Consider the following 19,503-nt stretch of genomic DNA (forward strand, 5'->3'; position numbering starts at 1 on the left):
AGAAATTTCTACTCCACCTTTAAGATTCAGTTATTTTAAACTCCTCCTTGGGGTTAGATACCCCTCCTCCGTGTTCCCATAGGCTGTTCCTATTCCTGACAACTGCACACGAGGCGTTGAACTGTAGTTGCTTGGTTACCGACTGTCTCTCTCTGCCCTGCAAGCTTTGAGGGCGGCCGCCATGTCTTATTCATCTTTTTATTCCCTCTGCCTAGCCCAAGGTACGGTACTTATTTGTTCAGTAAGTAAATTAATATATGAATAAACTAATAACAAACAGTGCCTGGTTCATAGATCCTAAAAAAAAAAAACGTGTGAAAAGAGTAAATGAGCGGGCAACTGGAATTCGAGTTTAGAAAAGATGCAGATTAGGGCGTTCAGAGATGAATAAAGCCCAGTCGCAGCGGTCATACAAATCACTTCAAGGAACAAGTCTAAATAAAGGATTCCCAGGAGGGAGTCCTTCGTAGCATGGCCCAACCAGGAGGCGGGGCCAGATCAAAGCCCTCCCATTCCCTCTGCAATCGGAGATCTCTTGCCTTCTGAGCCTCCGCCCCTTTCACCCTCCAGGACCTGAGCGGCCGCTCAAGGATAAAAGACTACATTTCCCGGAGTGCCATGCGGCTGTGGCGAAGGAGGAGCCGGAAGTGGGGTGCGCGAGGTCTAAGGGCAAGAGGGAAGTGGCGGGCGGGGACTGGGGGGGCGTGCAGGTGAGCGGAGTAGCCAGGGGTCGCGGGCATGGCCGAGGCCAGGAAGCGGCGGGAGCTGCTTCCCCTGATCTACCAGCATCTTCTGCAAGCGGGCTATGTTCGCGCAGCGCGGGAAGTGAAGGAGCAGAGCGCCCAGGTGAGCTTGCGAGTGCCGTGTGCGAGGCCCACGTGCAGGATCGGCAGCGCAGCAGCTGGTGCCCCCTACCCAGGCGACAAGATGGGTGCCCAGACCCGGATTCTCCTGTTCTCAGGGACGCGGGCCGGGGGAGCTCTAGTAGCTACAGCCTCAACCATCGCTGCAGCTCTTACTCTCTGTAGGCCTCAGTTTACCCATCTGTGCAGTGGGCGGGCCGGGACCGGTGATCCAACGCTTTAGGGCTTTTGTAATTCCCGCGCCGCTCGCCTCTGCTCCCTTCCTGGGAGCAGCAGTTTAAAGTTTCTTAAGTCTCAGACCACGTGGCCCCGCGCGGCCTCCTGGGGCAAGTAGTTGGCCACGGGTTTGAGGGGCGAATTGTGACCACCTCCAGGAGGGACCGCCAAGGGAAGGGGCTCCACAGTAGAGCAGGAACTCAGACCTTTAGAGAGCCTCTGTACAGAGTTGGACAGCTTTGGGGTTAGAACTGGTGGCGCAGTCTTTTCTCACTTCATTCATTCAGCAGCTGTTAACCTGCTGGTGATAGAATGGCGGTCTCGGTCCTTCAGCCCCAGTGGAGTTTACGATCTAGTAGAGGAGACAGACACAAATCACGAAAGTACCTGTAAACTTAACACTACATGAAGTTACAAGAAGGAGAGGCACAGCGTGCTAAAACAGTGTATGGCAGGTTGCCCTTGTCTCAAGAGATACCTGAGACTGCTGCCCTCAGGAAGTCACTGTTGATTTGAGATCTGAAGGGGGAAGGTGAATATTCCAGGCAGAGGTGCAAATGCCCCGTGGTAGAAGAGAGGTTGATTTTGTACATACTGACCTCAAGAAAGGTCCCTGAGGCTACAGCACGGAGGACCAGGGCAATAGAGGTCCCCAGAGAGATGAGAGAGGGAGGTGGGGGCTGGCCCAAGCAGGTCTTGTAGTTAGTTTGGTCTTAAGCCAAAAAGCAGTGGGAAGCCACTGGAAGGTTTTAAACTGGTGACTGAGGGGGCCTGATTTGTCAATATCCCAGGGCCTCCTGAAGGGATCAAAGGGTGATGGGCCCTGAGATGTTATCTATGCTTTTCCCAATCCTCCCTGAGCCTTGGAGCGTATGCCTAGGAAAATTGTCCTGCCATCCTGGAACATACATTCCAGCAAACGACATGTAAAAAGTAAGTTAGTGGTACAGAGTGTCATGTGATAATAGGTGAGGGCTATAAAAATTAAGCAGCAAGGGTGATTAAGGAGTGTCAGGGGTGCAATTGTAAATTGGGTAGTCAAGGAAGCCTGACTGAAAAGGTAACATTTTGGGCAGAGACCTAAAGGAAATGAGGGAGTGAGCTATGTAGTTAGCAGGAGAGAGAGCATTCCAGACCCTGGTAGGGGTGGAGTAGGGGGTGGCCTGCCACATTTAAGGGACAGTGAGGAGGCTGGTGTGCTTGGGTGGGAGCAGAGTGAGGCTAATACGTGCTGTCTCAGATGTTATGGAATGTCTTAGTTATCTGGTGCTGCTGTAACAAATACCACAGGTGGGTGGCTTTAACAAACAAAAATTTATTTTCTCATAGTTTAGGAGCTAGAAGTGTGAATTCAGAGCTCCAGCTTTAGGGGAAGGGTTTCTCTCTCTGTTAGCTCTGGAGGAAAGTCCTTGGCTCTTTTTAGCTTCTGTCCTTCCCTTAGTGATCATCATGTGTCTTGGCATCTGTCATGCCCCATCTCGGCTTCTTTCCCTTGCTTGTTTAATCACTTTCATATCTCAAAAGGACTTAAGACACACCTGCCTCATTAACATAACAAAGGCAACCCATCCCAAGTAGGATTATAACCACAGGCATAAAAGTTAGGATTTACAACACATATTTTTGGAGGACACAATTCAATCCATAACATGGAAGGGACCTGAATTTGGAAAAGTTAGCCCAGGGTTACCTAGTCAGTTAACAGAGAACTGACTCCAATCCAGGCCTGCCTGACCCCTGGAACACACTGTTGGCCACTCTGCCCAGCCACCTGAGCTCTCCACCCTCACCCCACACTGCTCACCCAGCCTCCTTGGAACTTGAGGTGCTTGGCATTTCCAGAGTTGGCCTTCTGTCCTCAGTTCCAAAGTCCTGGATTCCACCTGGTGTTCTCTGCTTCCACCAAGAGACTGGCACCATTTGGGCCCAGCCTCTTCATAGTGAACTGCTAGACTGAGGTTGTGCCGCTGGAATGCCTTGGGTATCTGGACTATGGTTCATACTGTCTGGGGAGATCCACCAGCCAAACTTTTGAAGGCCTCTTGAAAGGTCAAGGGTGGAAAAAGCCCCATCTTATGGCCTGTGAGGGTGAAGAGTACCAGAGAGGCCAGGAGCTGGGTGAATGCTAGCCTGGAACACTCCAGCTCCAGCCTCTCAAACGTGCCTCTCACCAACATGTCTAAAAAGGTTTTAGCTGGAATTGCTTGGCTTGATTGTTTCTGGAAGGTTTTGAATGGTATTGGCAGGGCTAAACAGACATGTTTCTCAGAGCAAAAAGACTCCCTTCTCAACCACCTGTCTGTTCTCATGTCATGAGGTCAGGCAGAGTTGGGACCAGGGAAGGCCTCCCCTGCTGGGAGGTTAATTGCTACCTCTCTTTATCTCTCTGCAGAAAAGTTTCCCGACTCAGCCGGTCACCCTTCTGGACATCTACACACACTGGCAACAGTGAGTTTGGTGGGGCTGAGGGTGGAGTAGGGGCACCCCAAGCAATTGGCTTGGAATAAGTCAGGAAACTAACCTGATCTAAGATGGGTCCCCAAGCCCACTGTGGACATAGCTCCCAGAAAGCCAGATCACATGGATAGATATTTCTTTTGATCAGCATTTATTAAGCACCTACTGAATGCCAGGCCCTGTTCTAAGTATGGAGATACTGTGATGAATGAGGCAGACATGGTTCCTTCTTTCCTGGAGCTGACATTGTAGTCGAGGAGGCAAACACGACTCAGGAAACGAAACATAAAATTACAGTGATTGTAAGAATTACAAAAGGTAGTTACCTCATGCCAAAACCACATACATGAGTCAGCCTGGCCTTGTATGGGATGGCGGGGGGACTCCCCTGAGGTGACTTCTGACTTGAGAGCTGAGGGAAGTGGAGGAGTGAATTAATCAGTATGTATGGAGTGGCAGGAGGGATGCACCTGGCTGTGGGAACTGCAGTGCCAATCAATGCCTGTGGCTGGGGGACTGTACAGATGAGGCTGGGGGTAGCAGGGCCCGCCGCATGCTAGGCCTGGCCTTCCATGGTGAGGGGAGGCTTTACCTTAGGAGTCGTGGGGAGCCACGGAAGGTGAGGCAGGGAGGGATGTGATCAGGTCGGCTGGTTGGGGGCTGTGATGACATACAGGCAAGAGCCGGTGGGGCTTGACACAGGGATGTGAGGGTGGAGAGAAGCGAACCGCGGATTCAAGCAACGCGAGGAGGTAAATCCAGGATCTGTGGATGGGGTAGAGAGGAGGTGTCAAGTTGACTCCTGGGTGTCTGGCTTGTGCACCTGGATGGAAGGTGGGTCTATGCATGGAGCTGGAAGGGAACCCAGTTTGGAGGGAAAGATTTCAAGGACATGTTGAATTGAAATGCCTATGAAGCATGTAAAACTTTTCAGGGGAGGGAGAATAATCCAACGGTATATCAACGGAGGAATAGTTTGAGAATGAAGGAAAAACCCAAAAAACCCAGTGCCATCGAGTCGATTCCGACTCATAGTGACCCTCTAGGACAGAGTAGAACTGCCCCACAGAGTTTCCAAGGAGTGCCTGGCAGATTCAAACTGCCGACCCTTTGGTTAGCAGCTGTAGCACTTAACCACTATGCCACCAGGGTTGGAGGGGATAATAAATATTGTCTCCCATGCACTGACCTGACCACAGCTGACTAGGGAAGTGAAAGTCCTATAGTCATGTAGCATGAAGAATGAGAGAGAATGTTGCACTGTCCAGGATGGAAAAGAGATGGCAAAGGGGCAGGCAAGAGGGGTGAAGTGCCACTGTCAGTGACTTTTGGAGGACAAAAGCAGGCAGAGGTGGGACCTGTATGTACCTGCCTTAGGAAGACAGGTTTCAGCTTCTAAACGCAAGGATCATTACAGCGATCCAAAAATGAGGTATGCTATAGTGGGAGTGGTGAGTCCCTGTCATCAGAGGTATGTAAGCAAAGGTAAGCATAGTGTGGAAGGGGCTCCATCCTTTAGTAGAGAGCTAAGGTCGTTGAAAAATCTGCCAGCCCTCAGGGTCTTGGTTCTCCTCTGCTGCTAATCAAGCTTGGAACACAAGGTACACCCGGCACTTCCTCTCCCTTGCCCTCTCTCACTCACTGCACTTCCTTTCTCAGAGAGATGCTTCAGCAAGCTGCACCTCACACCCTCTCCTGCCATTAACCCCTTCTACGGGGAGGGGTGCTGCGTGGGATGAGAACCCTACACCCGCTAGAGGTGGCCTAGCCTAGTGATTCCCAGCAACATTCAAACCCAGCCACTGCCTTCTTGGCCTCCCTGAATAGTATCTTCACCTGCACAACAGAAAAAAAAAAAAAATTTTTTTTTTTTTTACAGAGATAATAGTAATTCTCTCATTGCATTGTGAGAATTAAACAATCTGCATAAGTATTTATTGAGCTTCTAGTACAAGCCAGGCACTGTTCTAGACGATGAGGCTAGAGCTGGGAACAAACCAGAGAAAAATCCTTGCCCTTGTGGAACTTACATTCCACTGGGTGAGGGGGAAGAAGCAGAATAAATTGATACATGTAATAGATGAAGCTTGTTTTTAGCAGGAAATTCTTGACAAGTGGCCTTCCTGGGAATGAGGTCCCAGGCAGCCTGTCATCCCAAACTGGCAGAGCAGTGTCTACTCCACGCAGAAAACATGGGGCAGATGGTAGCTCCCTTGGGTGGGGGTCAGGGGACTCAGTGATCTGGGAGCTGTCCCACTCATGCCACAAACTTATTCTGACCCTGGACAACTCATTCACCTTTTGAGCTGTGTGCTAGGCACTGAGGATAGAAAAGGTCCCTGCCAGCCCTCTTTCTCTCCCCTTACTGTGCAGCTGGGGAGTCTGGCAGGAAGTAACTAAAATAACATGAGATAAAAGTGCTCTGAAGAAAATGAAACAGGGAAATGTGATCAGGGAGGGCCTCTGAGGAGCCTGTCATGGGGTTGAGATCTAAAGGACAAGGACCTGGACGGAGGCTTCTAGGATGCAATGCAGCAAGTCCCGGAGGAGGAGGGGCCTGGTCCGTGGTGCTCACTGACTGTCAGCTGCTGATATTACAGTGAAACCTGTGAGAGCCGGAAGGCAAAGGGACTGCCTTGTTTTTCCAGGTCTTGCAAGTCTTCCGTGTTTGACAGGATGCATTCTTACCACTTTTCTGTCTCACCTTATACCAAAAAAAATACCCATTGCCATCAAATCGAGTCTGATTCATAGCCACCCTATAGGACAGAGTAAAGGGCTCCATAGGGTTTCCAAGGAGCGGCTGGTAAATTTGAACTGCCGACCTTTTGGTTAGTAGCCAAGCTCTTAACCACTACGCCACCAAGGTTATCTCTCCTTATAGTGGAAAATATTTGAGTTTTCCTTCTCTGGTAGATTTCTGCCTTATGCAGGTTCCAGCTTTCAGAGGTTTTACTGCATGTATTATGTAACGTTATCAACCATTCATGGTTATTTTGAAGACTTGTAGAGGATTTTAAAACACTTGATCAGATGAGTGAAAATGCAAAATACAGAATTTTGTACCTGCCCTGTGTTTTCATCACTGTTTTAACTCTCTGTGCTCATTTCCTTTGAGGGTAGGAGGATGTGGGAAGGGCTTCCTTTTCAAATCCCCTGGAGTTGTCATATCACCCAGTTGGTAAAGCCAGACATCCTTGATCTGCAGAACCTCAGAGGTCGGCCAAAAGCGGAAGGCAGAGAACGATGCAGCGCTGCAGGCCAAGAAGACCCGCGTGTCAGACCCCATTAGTAGCTCCGAGAGCTCAGACGACGAGGAGGAGGCAGAAGGTGAGAGCGCCAACACCAAGAGGAGTAAGAACCGTGCATGCTGGGGGACCTGGACCTCCCAGTCAGGCCCCCATCATTGGTGTCTGTAGGGGCTCCGCCTGCACCTTCTGGGAACATACTATGGGATGGGGTTGAATTGTTCCAGGAGTGAGTTACCTCCAGCTTCTTCTTTAGTGAGCTCTGAGAAGATGAAGACTTTTTAGGGGAAGACTGGGAATGCCCTGTGTTGTGTCTGTTTATTCCATTATGTATTTGTGTGCCAGGCATCATGTTAGGGCTAGAGAGCCAGCGGTGAGCAAAAACAGATGGGCCCTCACAGTCTAGATTTGTGTACCTCCAGTCACCCCTGCCCATGGGGCATGGGAGCCGCATTTTCACAAATCCCCACGTGTTTCTGTTAAAGGTTAAAGAATCCTATTTTCGGAAGTACTGCTGGTGAGGACGCCTGGCAGGCACTTCTTCTCTGTGGGCTGCTTTAAGAGTTGCTGATCTTCCTGGTTTTTTTGGAAGTGTACAAGTTAGCACCAGGGCTGTATTGGGCACTTAGGTATCAGAGTTGGCAGGGGTAACTCCGTGAAAGCCTTTACGGCCCCTTCTCCCTGTCCCCGATTCCCAGGGCCCCTTGTGCTTCACCCAAGAGCTGTCATAATTCTAGAGTTGATCTCTTCTCCGCGTTATGTTTTTATTTTTTGTTTGTATAGCAGATGATTTCTTAATTTTAAAATACATTTTAGGATTATAAAAGAGTATAGAATTCACTGGAGTCCCTGGATGCTGCAAACCGAAAGGTTGGCGGGTCAGATCTACCCAGAGGCACTTCAGAAGAAAGACCTGGCAATCTACTTCCAAAAGATCAGCCACTGAAGACCCTGTGGAGCACAGTTCTGTTCTGACACACATGAGGTTGCTATCAGGCAGAGCTGACTCAAAGCTACTGGTAATAGAATTCATAAGAGAATATTGAAAAAGTACTTTTTTGAAAGGCCAGAAAAAAATTACCCATATTCTTGCCACTTACAATTTGGTAAATTATTTTTCTAGTTATTTTCCTGAGCATGTTTTCAAAGATGTTTGAGATCATCCTGGATATACATTTTATATCTTGCTTAATATTTTTAAAGTATCATTGCAAAACAAGTGTAGAAACTTGGAATGGCACAGAAACACATAGAAGAAAAATTGAAGGTTTCCTATTCTGCCCCACTTCCTTTCACCCCCTAAATGCATCTCCTGGTGGGGAGCCTTTGCATCTACAGAAATAAACTGGATCCATCCATCCATACATACGTTTTAAACAAAAATTATAAAATTTTGCATTGACCGGCTGTTTAACACTAATCAATTTCTGAAACCTGTGATAGTGGTATTGTAGTTATATTTTTTGAAAGGAGTCCTTCTTACTGAGAAAAACCTATTGGGATATTTGTGGGTGACATGATATGATGACTGGCATTTTCTTCAAAATAATATATATTGGGGGAGAGGTGGATAAGAGAGTAGATGAAATAAGATTGGCCATAAATTGGTAATGGTGGAAGCAGTGTGGTTCAGTGTACTTTCTCTGTACTTACGAATGCATTTAAAATTTTCTGTAATTAAAAAAGAGTGAGAGGTGGTGTTAAATACCAGGAAAAGAATTGGCTCATGCAGTACATCTCCGTAATAGCCTTCTTATTTAACAGCACACCTTTGAAATCTTTCCCTCCTGAGATCTGAAGGGACAGTATCCTTTTACAAAAGCCTCGTGCATCTCTACATCTCAGCACCTAACTGGGCCCGGCTCTCATGGTTCAGCTACCTCTCCACTAAGAACCTATTTAAATTCTGGGCCACTCTCTGGGCCTGGGGCTGGCTGCCTGATCATTACTTCTGGCTTTCTGAGTGACTTTCAGGGCTATGGTGTAGTAGCCTGTGTGAAAGACGCCCATGGAGTTGTGTGGTGCCTTCATGGTAATTCATGGCAGGATCTTGGGCCAGTGCTTTTCCTGTTGGGGCCTCGGTGCCTTGTGCCACAAAGGAGCTGGGAGTTCACCGGGGATGAAAGCAGTTATCCTGCCACTCTCCTCTCTCGCTCCTGAAGGATGTGGCTAATGCACCACAGAACTCTGCCATAAGTCTGGAGTCAGCCTCAGACCCTCATCCCAACACCAGGCAGCCAAGATCAATCGAACTGTTGCCAGTTGCCGTCAAGTCAGTTCTGACTCTTGACAACCCCATGTGCATCATAGAAGAACTGTGCTCCAGTAGATCCCCAGGCCTTTCTTCCAAGGCACCCCTGAGTGGACTCAAACCTCCTAACCTTTTGGTTAGCAGCTGAGCATGTTAACTATTTGTACCACCCAGGGACTTCAGTCAAACTGTTAGGTGGAATGAAAGCTATTGGCTGCTCTTAGGAGAAAAGCTCACCTGGCTCATCCAGCAGGTGTTTGTGTCTTGCAGCCCCAAGACTAGTGTCTGCCAACACCTCAGTCGTGGGGGTGGATTTGCCATCAAGCATGAAAGAACAAGGCAAGGTGAGTGGGACTGCTTTCCAAGCTATGTCTGTGGGAGTTGAAATGCCTTTTAGGGGAAGCCCTCTATGTCAAAATAGTATTGATAGAGTTGTGGGTAGTCTCCCGACCTGGGTTCCAATCTCAGCCTGTGTTACCAGCCGTTTGATCCTAGGTGAACCCCTTTGCCTCTCAGGGCCTGAGTTCCCTTCTGTGTGAGATGAGGAAGCTGCCTACTGCAATGGGCCACTGGCATATTAAAAAAAAAAACCAAACCCATTGCCGTAAATTCTGACTCATCGCGATCCTATGGGACAGCGTAGAACTGCCCCATAGGATTTCTACGGCTGTAATCTTTACAGAAGCAGACTGCCACATCTTTCTCCTATGGAGTGGCTGGTAGGTTCAAACCATTGACCTTTCAGTTAGCAGCGAAGTACTTAACCACTGCACCACCAGAGCTCCTTAATGTATGAAAGTAATTATAAAATAGTGATAATATCCTCAACAAACTACTACTTACCGTTTAGCAAGTGTCCCAAGACCTATAATTCATTTCTCTCAACAGCTCTGTGAGCTGAGGGACAATTTTTAGTGTCACTTTAAAGACAAGGAAATAGACTCAGTGTGGCTGAACAAATTGTGCAAACTCACATGGCCCAGCAGTGGTAGCTGGCGCTGGTTTAAGACCTGGGTAGTCTGCAGTCTTTACCGTGTCCAGATGTGTATGTTGCTGTTGCTCTCTGTAGGCAAAGACCAAGAAAACCAGCAAGGTGGTGAACTCCGTACCACACCCTGCCTCCGGGAAGGTAGTGGCCCACCTCCTTTCTGGGAAGTCACCCAAGAAGTTGGCAGCACCCTTGGCAAATACCACCTTGGTCTCAGAAACTGAGGAGGAGAGCAGTGTCCCGGCTCCCAGAGCCACTGCCAAGCCTGGTGAGAAGCCCCTATCTCTATGAACCAAGTCCCCTGGGTTTGGGCTTAGGGGGCAGGTCTAGGCACTGCTTTATTAAGCTCTGGAAAATTATGGAATTCAAAAGTTTGTCTCTTTGACAGTGAGAGCCCCATCCCCATCCCTCAGACCATTTCCCCATCCCCTAGGTCATTTCCCCATCCCCAAGACAAGGGAGGGACAGCTGCATGGACACCTCAAACTTTGCTGAGGGAGTTTGAGCAGCCTGGGTGGGTGATTAGAGCATTTTTTGGTTTATCACCATTAGGTGTGTTCAGGGCAGAGCTTTGAACCAGTTCTCCCTGGTTCAGTCATGGCCAATGAAGCAAAACCCAAATGGACCCAAATTTTTAAAATGTAGGCAAAGAGGAACAGAAAAAATTACAGATTGAAGCCCTGCTAGAAACTTAATCTCACTCCTAGAAAACAAGGGCAGTGTGCACGTTGCATAGCAACCAGATCTCTTGACTGGCAGAGTTGGAAATGGGTGCCCTGCTCAGAGATGGCGGCCAAATGCACCACTTTGAATGTGTGTCACTCTCCACAGTCCTGGCAGTAATCCAATCTCCCACATCAGGCTCCTAAAAGGGCACACTGCCTCCTCCGAGTCTCCCATTCCAGGACTTCAACCCATAATTTTTCCTGTTATGCTTCGTGTTCTACTTCACCCAGATTTTTAAATTTCGAGTCTGTTCCAACTTTGCTTCGTTGGCCATGACAGAACTGGCTTGAAGCTTGGTTGAGGGACCACTGTGGAGGCTTAGGGTCTGGACTAAGAGGCCTGGCATTTGCCCTCCCTGCTTCAGTGGACTGCAGTGGTGGGGGGAGATTTTATAAACTGTTAGATGCTGGTGCACATGTGTTAGGACCTATCATATGAGCCCACACCAGGGATTTGAAGGTGTGGAGAACAGAGATCACGATGGTGCCCGCCTTGGATGTGGGACTTGAAGAAAGGGTGGCTTTGCAGCTCTGTAGACATGAGAAGCAAGCACTCAGCATTTGGCTTTGATTAGCAGTTGGCACGAGGGGGTGCTGGGGAGGGGCAGGCAAGTGTGGAAAGAGTGACCCTCAGCCCCTTCCCTGTTTATGCCTCAGGGATGGTGGACCAAGCCGACAGCTCCAGTGAGGACACCTCCAGCTCGAGTGACGAGACAGATGTGGAGGTAATTGCCACCCATCCTCAGGAGTTGCCCTCTTCAGACCTCTTACCCTTCCAGGACTGTGACTGAGACTTCAAAGATCTGTGGGACTGTATTAATTCAGCAACTGTTTCGGGGGTGACTAAGAGCTGGAGTGGCTGAGGCCTGGGGAGGGAAAGGGCGGGAGCAGGAGCTGCTTGTTGCCCCCTGAGAAGGTCTAGGGCTGTGGGAGAGAGAGGCTGTCCTGCCTGAGAGACTAGGGAAGACTTCCTGGGAGAGGGGCACTGGAGTAGGGCCTGGGAGCACAGTGGGGGTCACCAGGAGGAGGAAGGGGAAGGGCAGGAAGAACTAACTGCACAAGGAAAGGCCCTAAGGCAGGAGTAGTTGTCATGCATGGTGAGGGGTAAGCTGGGTAAGGCTGCTCAGGAGAATCTGGGCCCACTGGTGAATGCCAGGACTAGGCACGTGGCTAGAGTTGAGCAGGACTCTTGGTGTGTGGCCTTGTCTCACCCCTGACCTGTGACCTGGGAGATGTACCCACAGGTCATTCCTTATTTTGCACTTCCCAAGTACCAGGCCTCGGGAATACAGTGTGAGCAAGATGGGCAGGTTCATGCCGCCATGGGGAAGTGAGGGGGTCCTTCAGCTTTTTATCTGCAGTGGTGATGGGTGCTGTGGAGGGCAGATAGACAGTAAGGTGAGCCTGACATAGATGAATAGGTGTCATCAGAAGTAGAGGTGGCAGGCCAGAAAATGTGTTGAGTGTTCCATGCAGAAGGGAGGATGTGCAGAGACGAAGGCAAAACGAGTTTGATGCTTTAAATGAGCGTTTAAAGTGCTACAGGATGAGGCCCAGAGGTAGGCAGGGGCCACATGTCTGATTGATCTTAGGACTGCCCTAGGTAGTTTGGGTTTTATTCTAGAGGCTGTGGGAAGCTGTTGAAGGGTTTTAGGCACAGGGCCTAATTTATATTTCAAAAAGGTCTCTGGTTGTGGCCTGGATTGGAGGACCAAACCAAACCTGTTGCTGTCTAGTTGATTCCGACTCATAGCAGCCCTATAGGACAGAGTAGAACTGCCCCATAGGGTTTCCAAGGCTATAAATCTTTACAGGAGCAGACTGCCACATCTTTCTCCTTTGGAGCGGTGGGTTTCAACCACCAGTCTTTAGGTTAACAGCTGAGCGTTCAACCACTATGCCACCAGGGCTCCTTGAGTGAAGGACAGTGCAGAATAAAAGCAGCGAGAGTGTTTAGGGGTCTCTTGGAGCACTACAGGCAGGAGGTGCTGGTGGCCAGGACTAGGGTGCCCCAGTTGCAAAGATGTTTTAGAGGGAGAACAGCAGGATTCCAGGATGGGCTGATCTGGTGCCCCGGGTACTTTCCACCTCACCCAGTGACCCTGTGAAGGTGGAGCCCTCACCCTGTCTGCTCCAGGCCTGGCCATGGGCTGCTCCTCACATTCCACCCTCACCGTGAGGCCCTAGATGCAGCCAGACATAGGACGCCCCTGGCTTCTATTATGCCAGGCCCTGCCAAGAGGAAGGGGACCACTCCTGTCCCTGAGAAACCAGTAGCCAAACACACAGCCTCAGTGGACCAGAGGCTGCTGCAAGGTTCCAACAGCTTTGGGGAGGAACATGAGACTGAGGGAACCCAGGGTCAGGTGAGGGTGACTGAAGATGAGGTGGAGATAGGGACTGACTGCTTTGGAAATGCCAGGATTGTAGAAGTTAAGAAAGAGCTAAAAAGGGGCACACAAGTTTATCTAGAAACCGAGGCTGAGAGGAAGGGCACCTGCTCAAGGTAGCTCAGCAAGTCGGTGGTAGGACTGGCCTCCTGTCCCTCAGGGCTGTACCCCACAAGTACTTGACACCCACTATGACCAGCTACTTTAATGTTTAAGGGGCAGACAAGGATAAGCTGTTCTGGTTGAGGGAGGCTGCCTCTTTGCGCTGGACCCTATATGTGCCAGGTGGAAGAGGAGCTAGTGGTCAAGAATTCTGCTCCCAACACCAGACAGACATGGTCCAAACCATGGCTCTGCCCCTTGGCTTTGATCTTGAGTGATTTAACCTCTCTGAGCTTCTTGGCCTTTTCTGGCAAATGGGTTATAAAGATCATATTTGTCTCAGAGAGTTGTTTGAACATTAAAAGACATTGGGAAAGGGCTTTGTAAGCTGTGAAGCACCTTATGCACTAAGAGGTAAAAGCTATTATTCGCTCCTTACCCCCATCCTAGGCGAAACCCTCCGTAAAAACCCCTCCTGCCAAAGCCTCACCAATCCAAGCCTTGCCAGTCCTTTCCAAGGAGTCTCCAGGGAGAAGGGCAGCCCCAGCCCCTGGGAAGGTGGGGGATGTGACAACCCAAGTCAGAGGAGGTCCCTCAACCCCAGCCACCGGGACTAAGAAGCCGGAAGAGGAGTCAGAGAGCAGCGAGGAGGAGTCTGAGAGTGAGGAGGAGGCCCCTGTGGAGACCCCCAGCCAGGTGAGGCCCGGGGAGGGCTGCCTTCGGGGGCTCCTATGGCCCCCTAGCAGCCTGGAAATGCTCCCACCAGAGAAGACTCAGCCTGGAGTTTTGAAAGGAGGAGGAGAGAGATGAAGCTGAGAGGCAGGGGCACCTGGGCTACCTTGCTTCAGCTTCTTGTGGAAATTACTCGTCTTGCTCAAGCAGCACACTGGAATGGCTGCTTCCCAGAGGACACATCCTGCATCCAGCTCTGTCAGTACTACTCTCCTTTGACTCAGTTTTCCTGTCTATAAAGTGGACTGGTGACCTCGTCCCAGCTAGTCCTATTGTGAAGGGGCTTTAGAAGTTGTTTTAATTGCCTGGTCCTCTGGCCTTCGGACCAAAGCAGACCTAGAGCAGGCAGGGCATCTGGCTACCTTATGTCTGCTGGGACCCACCCCCTATGCCTCCAGGGCTGCAGTGACTGGGGCTGCAGCCCCCAAGGCTCTGGTGACATCCCAAGGGCAGGCCAGAGGGGCTGGAAAGCTATTGGAACCAGAGAGCAGGAGGAGGAAGAGTGGGACAGTGGTGGGTAAAAGACAGCCCTGTGTTGACCAATGAGGCCAGACAGGGAAGGGGTGCTCACCCATACCCAGGCCTGGGGCAGGATGAGATGCAGTCAGAGAAAAGATAAATAAGATGTGGTTTGTTAGTTGTCAGTGCACGTTAAAGAGGAAAATAAGGCAGGGAAGAGACAAGGGATGACAATTTAAAATAGAGTGGTCAGGGACCTTACCAAAAAAGGAGGCCTGTGCGTAAAGACCTGAAGGAGAAGAGGGAGGCAGCCATGTGGACATTTGGAGGAAGGTCATTCCAGGCAGAGAGAACAGCAAGTGCAAAGGCCCTGAGGTAGGAGTGACAAATCAGAGCATGCAGGCCCGATGCACAGGGAGCAGCTGCTCCTCGGCTCAGGCCAATTTTGCTGTCCCCAAGGCCTGCCCAGTGTGGTGAGGTCTTCCGTTTCTCAGGAGCCAAAATGTGAACTTTTACATAAAATCTACTTTCTCCATGTCAGCTTTAAAAAATAGAGGTGTAAGCTAAACACAGCATGTTTGAAATAGTCTGGACCCTCCACACAGGAAATTTCTAAGAAGGCAAGTGATCAGAGTTGCTGATATTCTGGGATAATCAGCCCAGGGCTGAGCAGCCATGACCCTTCTGGGGAAAACAAGGTCTGCAGCTGCCCTGCCAAAGCCTCAAGGCCAGGAGCAGAACCTGAGAGCAGCAAGAAGTCAGTGAGTGAGTTAGTGAGGAGGCCCGGGCTATGGGGCAGAGGACCAGCATCCGGGGTCCTCCTGCCCTCTGTGCAGAAAGCCCAGTGAGGAGAACCTTACTCCGGCCCACTTTTCAGATGGCTCCTCCTCCCTTTGTTATGTCCAGAGTTCCTCCATCTGAGCCTTTGCACCCTCCCTTTCACCTCTAAGCTCAATCAGCTATGCCGTGGGGGCGGTGGTTTGGCCAGTTGCAGTGCCCATGCTCACAGAGCTCCCGGCTGGTGCGGAGATGGGCTATAACAACCCTGTGCCAGGCGGCTGAGAAGACCAACCAGGGAGGCCTGCATGAGGAAGTGGTGTCTGCACTGAGACCTGGGGGATGAGGAGACAGCAGCCAGGCGAAATCAGGGCGGGGATGGGGGTGTGAAGGCCTTAGAAGTGAGGGAGTGTGAAGCGATTTGATTTGGGGGAAGCAGGCCAGTTGGCCGCAGCACTGGTCAGGATGGGGGGTAGGAGTGAGATGAGGCCAGAGAGAGAGAAAGGGAGGTCTTAGGAAGACATCACCAGAGGGTTTTCAGAAGGGGGAGAACAAACTGCCCTTTCTCTTTACTAGGTAAAGGCCTCGGGGAAAATTTCCCAGGCTGGAGGTGCCTCTGCCACTGCCAAGGGGCCCCCTGGGAAAGGGGCTGCCATAGCCACTCCTGTAAAGGCTGGAGCCACCCAGGCCAAGGCAGGGAAGCCAGAGCAAGACTCAGAGAGCAGCAGTGAGGAGGAGTCCAGCAGTGAAGGGGAGACACCTGCGCCCATGGCCCCACTTCAGGTGAGGCCCGGGGAAGGAGATCCCCTGCAGCCAGGGCCCCCCCCCAGAAGACCTGCCAAGGACTTGTTCTCCCACTCTGTGCAGGAGCCCCAGGCCTGCCTCAGACCCCAGCTTCTTACCCCCATCTCTGTGGCTTCCTCTCGGGCCTCTTCTCTGTCTGCATGCATCCACCCTTTGGTGATTCTGTACCTCTCCAGATGAAGCCCTCTGGGAAAGCGTCCCAGGTCAGAGCTGCCTCAGCCCCTGCCAAGGGGTCCCCTGTTAAAGGGGCTGCCCCAGCACCCCCTGGGAAGACAGGGCCTGGAGCTGCTCCGGCAGGAAAGCCAGAGGAGGACTTGCAGAGCAGCAGTGAGGAGGAGTCAGATAGTGGGGAGGAGACGCCTGCAGCCAAGACCGTAACTGTGAGCACAGCTCAGGTGAGAATGGAGGACACCTTGTGTGGCCCTGTGCCTGGCCTAGAAGGGCCTCCTGTGGGTTTGTCATTCCCTCTCATGCCTAGAGCCCTGTGAGGCTCCATTCGCCCTCCTCACCACCTGCGTCTTCATACCCATTCCGCCTTGGGACCCCCTCCACTGATCCTGTGCTTTGTTAATCCCAGGCAAAGCCTTCTGGGAAAACCCCCCAGGTCAGACCCACCTCAGCCCTGGGTACGGGGCCTTCAGGGAAAGGGGCCATCCTAGCGCCCCCTGGGAAGGCAGCACCTGTTGTGCCCCAGGCCCAGGTGGGGAAGCCAGAGGAAGACTCAGAGAGCAGCAGCGAGGAGGATTCGGACAGTGAGGGGGAGGCACCAGCAGCTGTGACCCCGGTCCAGGTGAGTCCTGCCCTGGAAGGCTCCCTGCAGGCTTATCTTTCCTTGGTGCCAGGAGCCCTGCACTCTGCCCTGACCATCTTTTCACACTGTGGTTCTCTTTGCCTTAGTCTCCTGTTTCTCTGCATATCCACCCTTTGGGCTCCCTCCCCTGATCCTAAGTCTCCCACTCCAGGCCAAGCCCTCGGGGAAAACCGTCCAGGTCAGACCTGCCTCAGGTCCCATCAAAGGGCCCTTGGGAAAAGGGGCTACCCCAGCACCCCCTCAGAAGGCAGGGCCTGTAGCTACCCAGGTCAAGGCTGAGAGGCCCAAGGAAGACTCAGAGAGCAGTGAGGAGTCTGAGAGTGAGGAGGAGGCACCAGCAGCCACAACTCCAGCTCAGGTGAGGCCTGGGCTGGACCCCGAACTGCCCCCATCCAGTCAGCTCTGTGGGGTGCTATGCTGCTCTCAGTCAAAACTTGGGTTCTAGGCTCATGGGGGATAGCAGTGGGGCTCCATGCTGGAGTAGATGGGGGCTCTGAATCCAGGATCCTTTTCCAGCCTGTCTTCTGTGTTCCCTCAGGCAAAGCCAGCTATGAAAACTCCCCAACCCAAGGCCTCCCCAAGGAAAAACACCCCCATCACCCCTGCCTCTGCCAAGCTCCCCCCAATGCAAGTGGACACCCCAGCCCCCTGGAAAGCAGGCACAGCGACTTCTCCAGCCTGCACAGCATCCCCAGCTACGGCCAGGGGTGCCCAGAGGCCACAGGAGGAGTCTTCAAGCAGTGAGGGCTCAGAGAGTGAGGAGGAGGAGGAGGAGACTGCTCCTGTGGCAACAGCAGGACCGGTGAGGCTTTCTGTTTGCTTGGCTGCCCTCAGGGCTGGTCCCACATGGCCCTTTGGGCTCCTGTGAGACACCTCTCTTTCTCTTGTCATTCCAGGCAAAGTCTGTGGGGAAAAACCTCCAAGGCAAAGCTGCCTCCGCCCCTGCCAAGGCACCCTCAGGGCCCGGGACCGCCCCAGTACCCCCTGGGAAGGTAGGGCTTGCAGCTGCCCAGGTCAAAACTGAGACGTACGAAGACTCGGAGAGCAGTGAGGAGGAATCAGACAGTGAGGAGGCACCTGCAGCTGTGAGTCCAGCACAGGTGAAGCCTAGGAAGAGCTTCCCCTCCCTCCCACATCTGTGCCTGGGCGGGGCTGAGGATGGCCTTGTCTGCTCTTGCCTCTGGGAGTACAGAAGCTGAAGCTCAGGGGCAGCCTTAACTCAGCCTCATTTCCCACTTCTCCGTGTCTGTGTGCCTATCAGAGCTCTAGGGTCTCCTTCGTGGTCTTCTAATTTTCACTGAGGTTCCCTGTGCCTTCCACAATCTATGTTGAGTACCACCCTGCTAGACACTATCCTGGTCTGGGGCTCCTGTGACCTGGCCCTCAGAAAGCTCCCAGCCTAGTTGGAGGGGACATGAACATGTACACAGGTTATTCCAGCATGGTGTGAGAAGGATGGTGTTAGAGAATATATACCTGGGCTAGCACAGCATGGCAAGTGATAATGTCTAGAGGGTTTTCAGGAGGGAAGGAATGGCATCTAGACCGTGGGCTGAAAGAGCTGACCAGATGAAGTGGAGGGGTAGAATGTTGCAGGCAGAGAAACCAGCCTGTGCGAAGGCCAGGGGCTGGGAAGGTGCCTGGCTCAGCTGAGTTGAAGCAGAAAAGAACGGCAGGAGGTTTAGAGCCAGACCACCTGGATCCAAGTCTGGCTCTGTGTCCCAGCTGATCTTAGGCAAGTGATAGAATCCACTGGTGCCTCGTTGACTCTTCTGTATATTGGAAATTGACCCTCACAGTGTTGGGAGAGAATTTAAGGCGATCTCCCCTCTCGTACCAGCAAGCCTTGTCACTGCGAGGTGGGCCAGGCCAGTGTGGAACAGAATCAAGAGTCATCTCCCAGCCTGGAAGAGCTGGTACAAGTGGAGATAGCTCCCTCTCTGTACTCACCCACCCACAATTTATTATTTTTTAATTGTTACTTTTTTTTTTTTAGTAACCACTCAGAAATTAGTCATTTCTTTTCCCTCTGTACCAGAGCACACATTTCTATGGATTTTTTTTATCCCCCTCACCATTGGCTTATATGACCCATAGTCCTATGATTCCTCAAGTGAGGTTTTAAACTATCTATGCCTACGCCCCTTCCTGAGATGCTACAGGCTCCTCTCCCTTTTCTTTAAGGCATAGACACCTTTAGACCCAGTCCCTTATTAAGTTTTATTTTGCAGAGCATTTAAATATTTGCCTTTCCCTCTGAGCCTCCCACCTGTGCTATGAGGTAGATGATTCATTTGCTTTGGTTTCTGGGAGAGGAAATTAGAACTTAGAGGGTTGTTTGGTGATGTGCTCCAACTCAGCCAGCCAGCCGAGGGTCAAAGTTGGACCTGTGCCCCAAGGCTCCTGCCTGGAAAGCCTTTGCCCTTCCCACTTCCTTTTGCCATATCCTTGGCCCAGACTTCCTCCGCCAAGGAGATGATTCCGCCTTTGCGCCTGACTTTCTCCCAGGGTGAAAAGTAGAGCTGCTGTTCCCTCTCTGGGGGCCTAGCTTTTTAGACAGATACCCTGTCAGAACAGGTGCCTCTCCTAGCTTCCAGAAGCTAGAAGAGCCTCCACTACAACAGGCTGGGCTGATAGGAGGAGTCTTGCGGACCACCTTCTTTTCCTTGCCTTCGTCTGT

At 51.4% G+C, this 19,503-nt stretch overlaps 1 protein-coding gene across 8 annotated transcripts in view; it reads left to right on the top strand.

Moving 5' to 3' along the window:
• The first annotated feature begins 681 nt into the window (after nt 1-681).
• TCOF1 (treacle ribosome biogenesis factor 1) overlaps nt 682-19,503 on the top strand; it is a 40,817-nt gene continuing 21,995 nt past the window's right edge. For 3 of the 8 annotated variants that reach the window (XM_049874068.1, XM_049874069.1, XM_049874075.1), the window contains exons 1-13: nt 682-846; nt 3,472-3,527; nt 6,745-6,866; nt 9,306-9,379; nt 10,105-10,291; nt 11,406-11,473; nt 13,691-13,936; nt 15,785-15,991; nt 16,189-16,407; nt 16,590-16,802; nt 16,975-17,181; nt 17,362-17,625; nt 17,720-17,923. In XM_049874068.1, the coding sequence (XP_049730025.1) occupies nt 739-846; nt 3,472-3,527; nt 6,745-6,866; nt 9,306-9,379; nt 10,105-10,291; nt 11,406-11,473; nt 13,691-13,936; nt 15,785-15,991; nt 16,189-16,407; nt 16,590-16,802; nt 16,975-17,181; nt 17,362-17,625; nt 17,720-17,923 (2,175 nt within the window). In that variant the 5' untranslated portion in view covers nt 682-738. The remainder of the gene's footprint in view (nt 847-3,471; nt 3,528-6,744; nt 6,867-9,305; nt 9,380-10,104; nt 10,292-11,405; nt 11,474-13,690; nt 13,937-15,784; nt 15,992-16,188; nt 16,408-16,589; nt 16,803-16,974; nt 17,182-17,361; nt 17,626-17,719; nt 17,924-19,503) is intronic. The other 5 variants (XM_049874070.1, XM_049874071.1, XM_049874072.1 and 2 more) reach the window with 5 other exon arrangements.

The sequence above is a fragment of the Elephas maximus genome, chromosome 2 (genome assembly GCF_024166365.1).
Source record: "Elephas maximus indicus isolate mEleMax1 chromosome 2, mEleMax1 primary haplotype, whole genome shotgun sequence".
NCBI classification, from domain to species: domain Eukaryota; kingdom Metazoa; phylum Chordata; class Mammalia; order Proboscidea; family Elephantidae; genus Elephas; species Elephas maximus.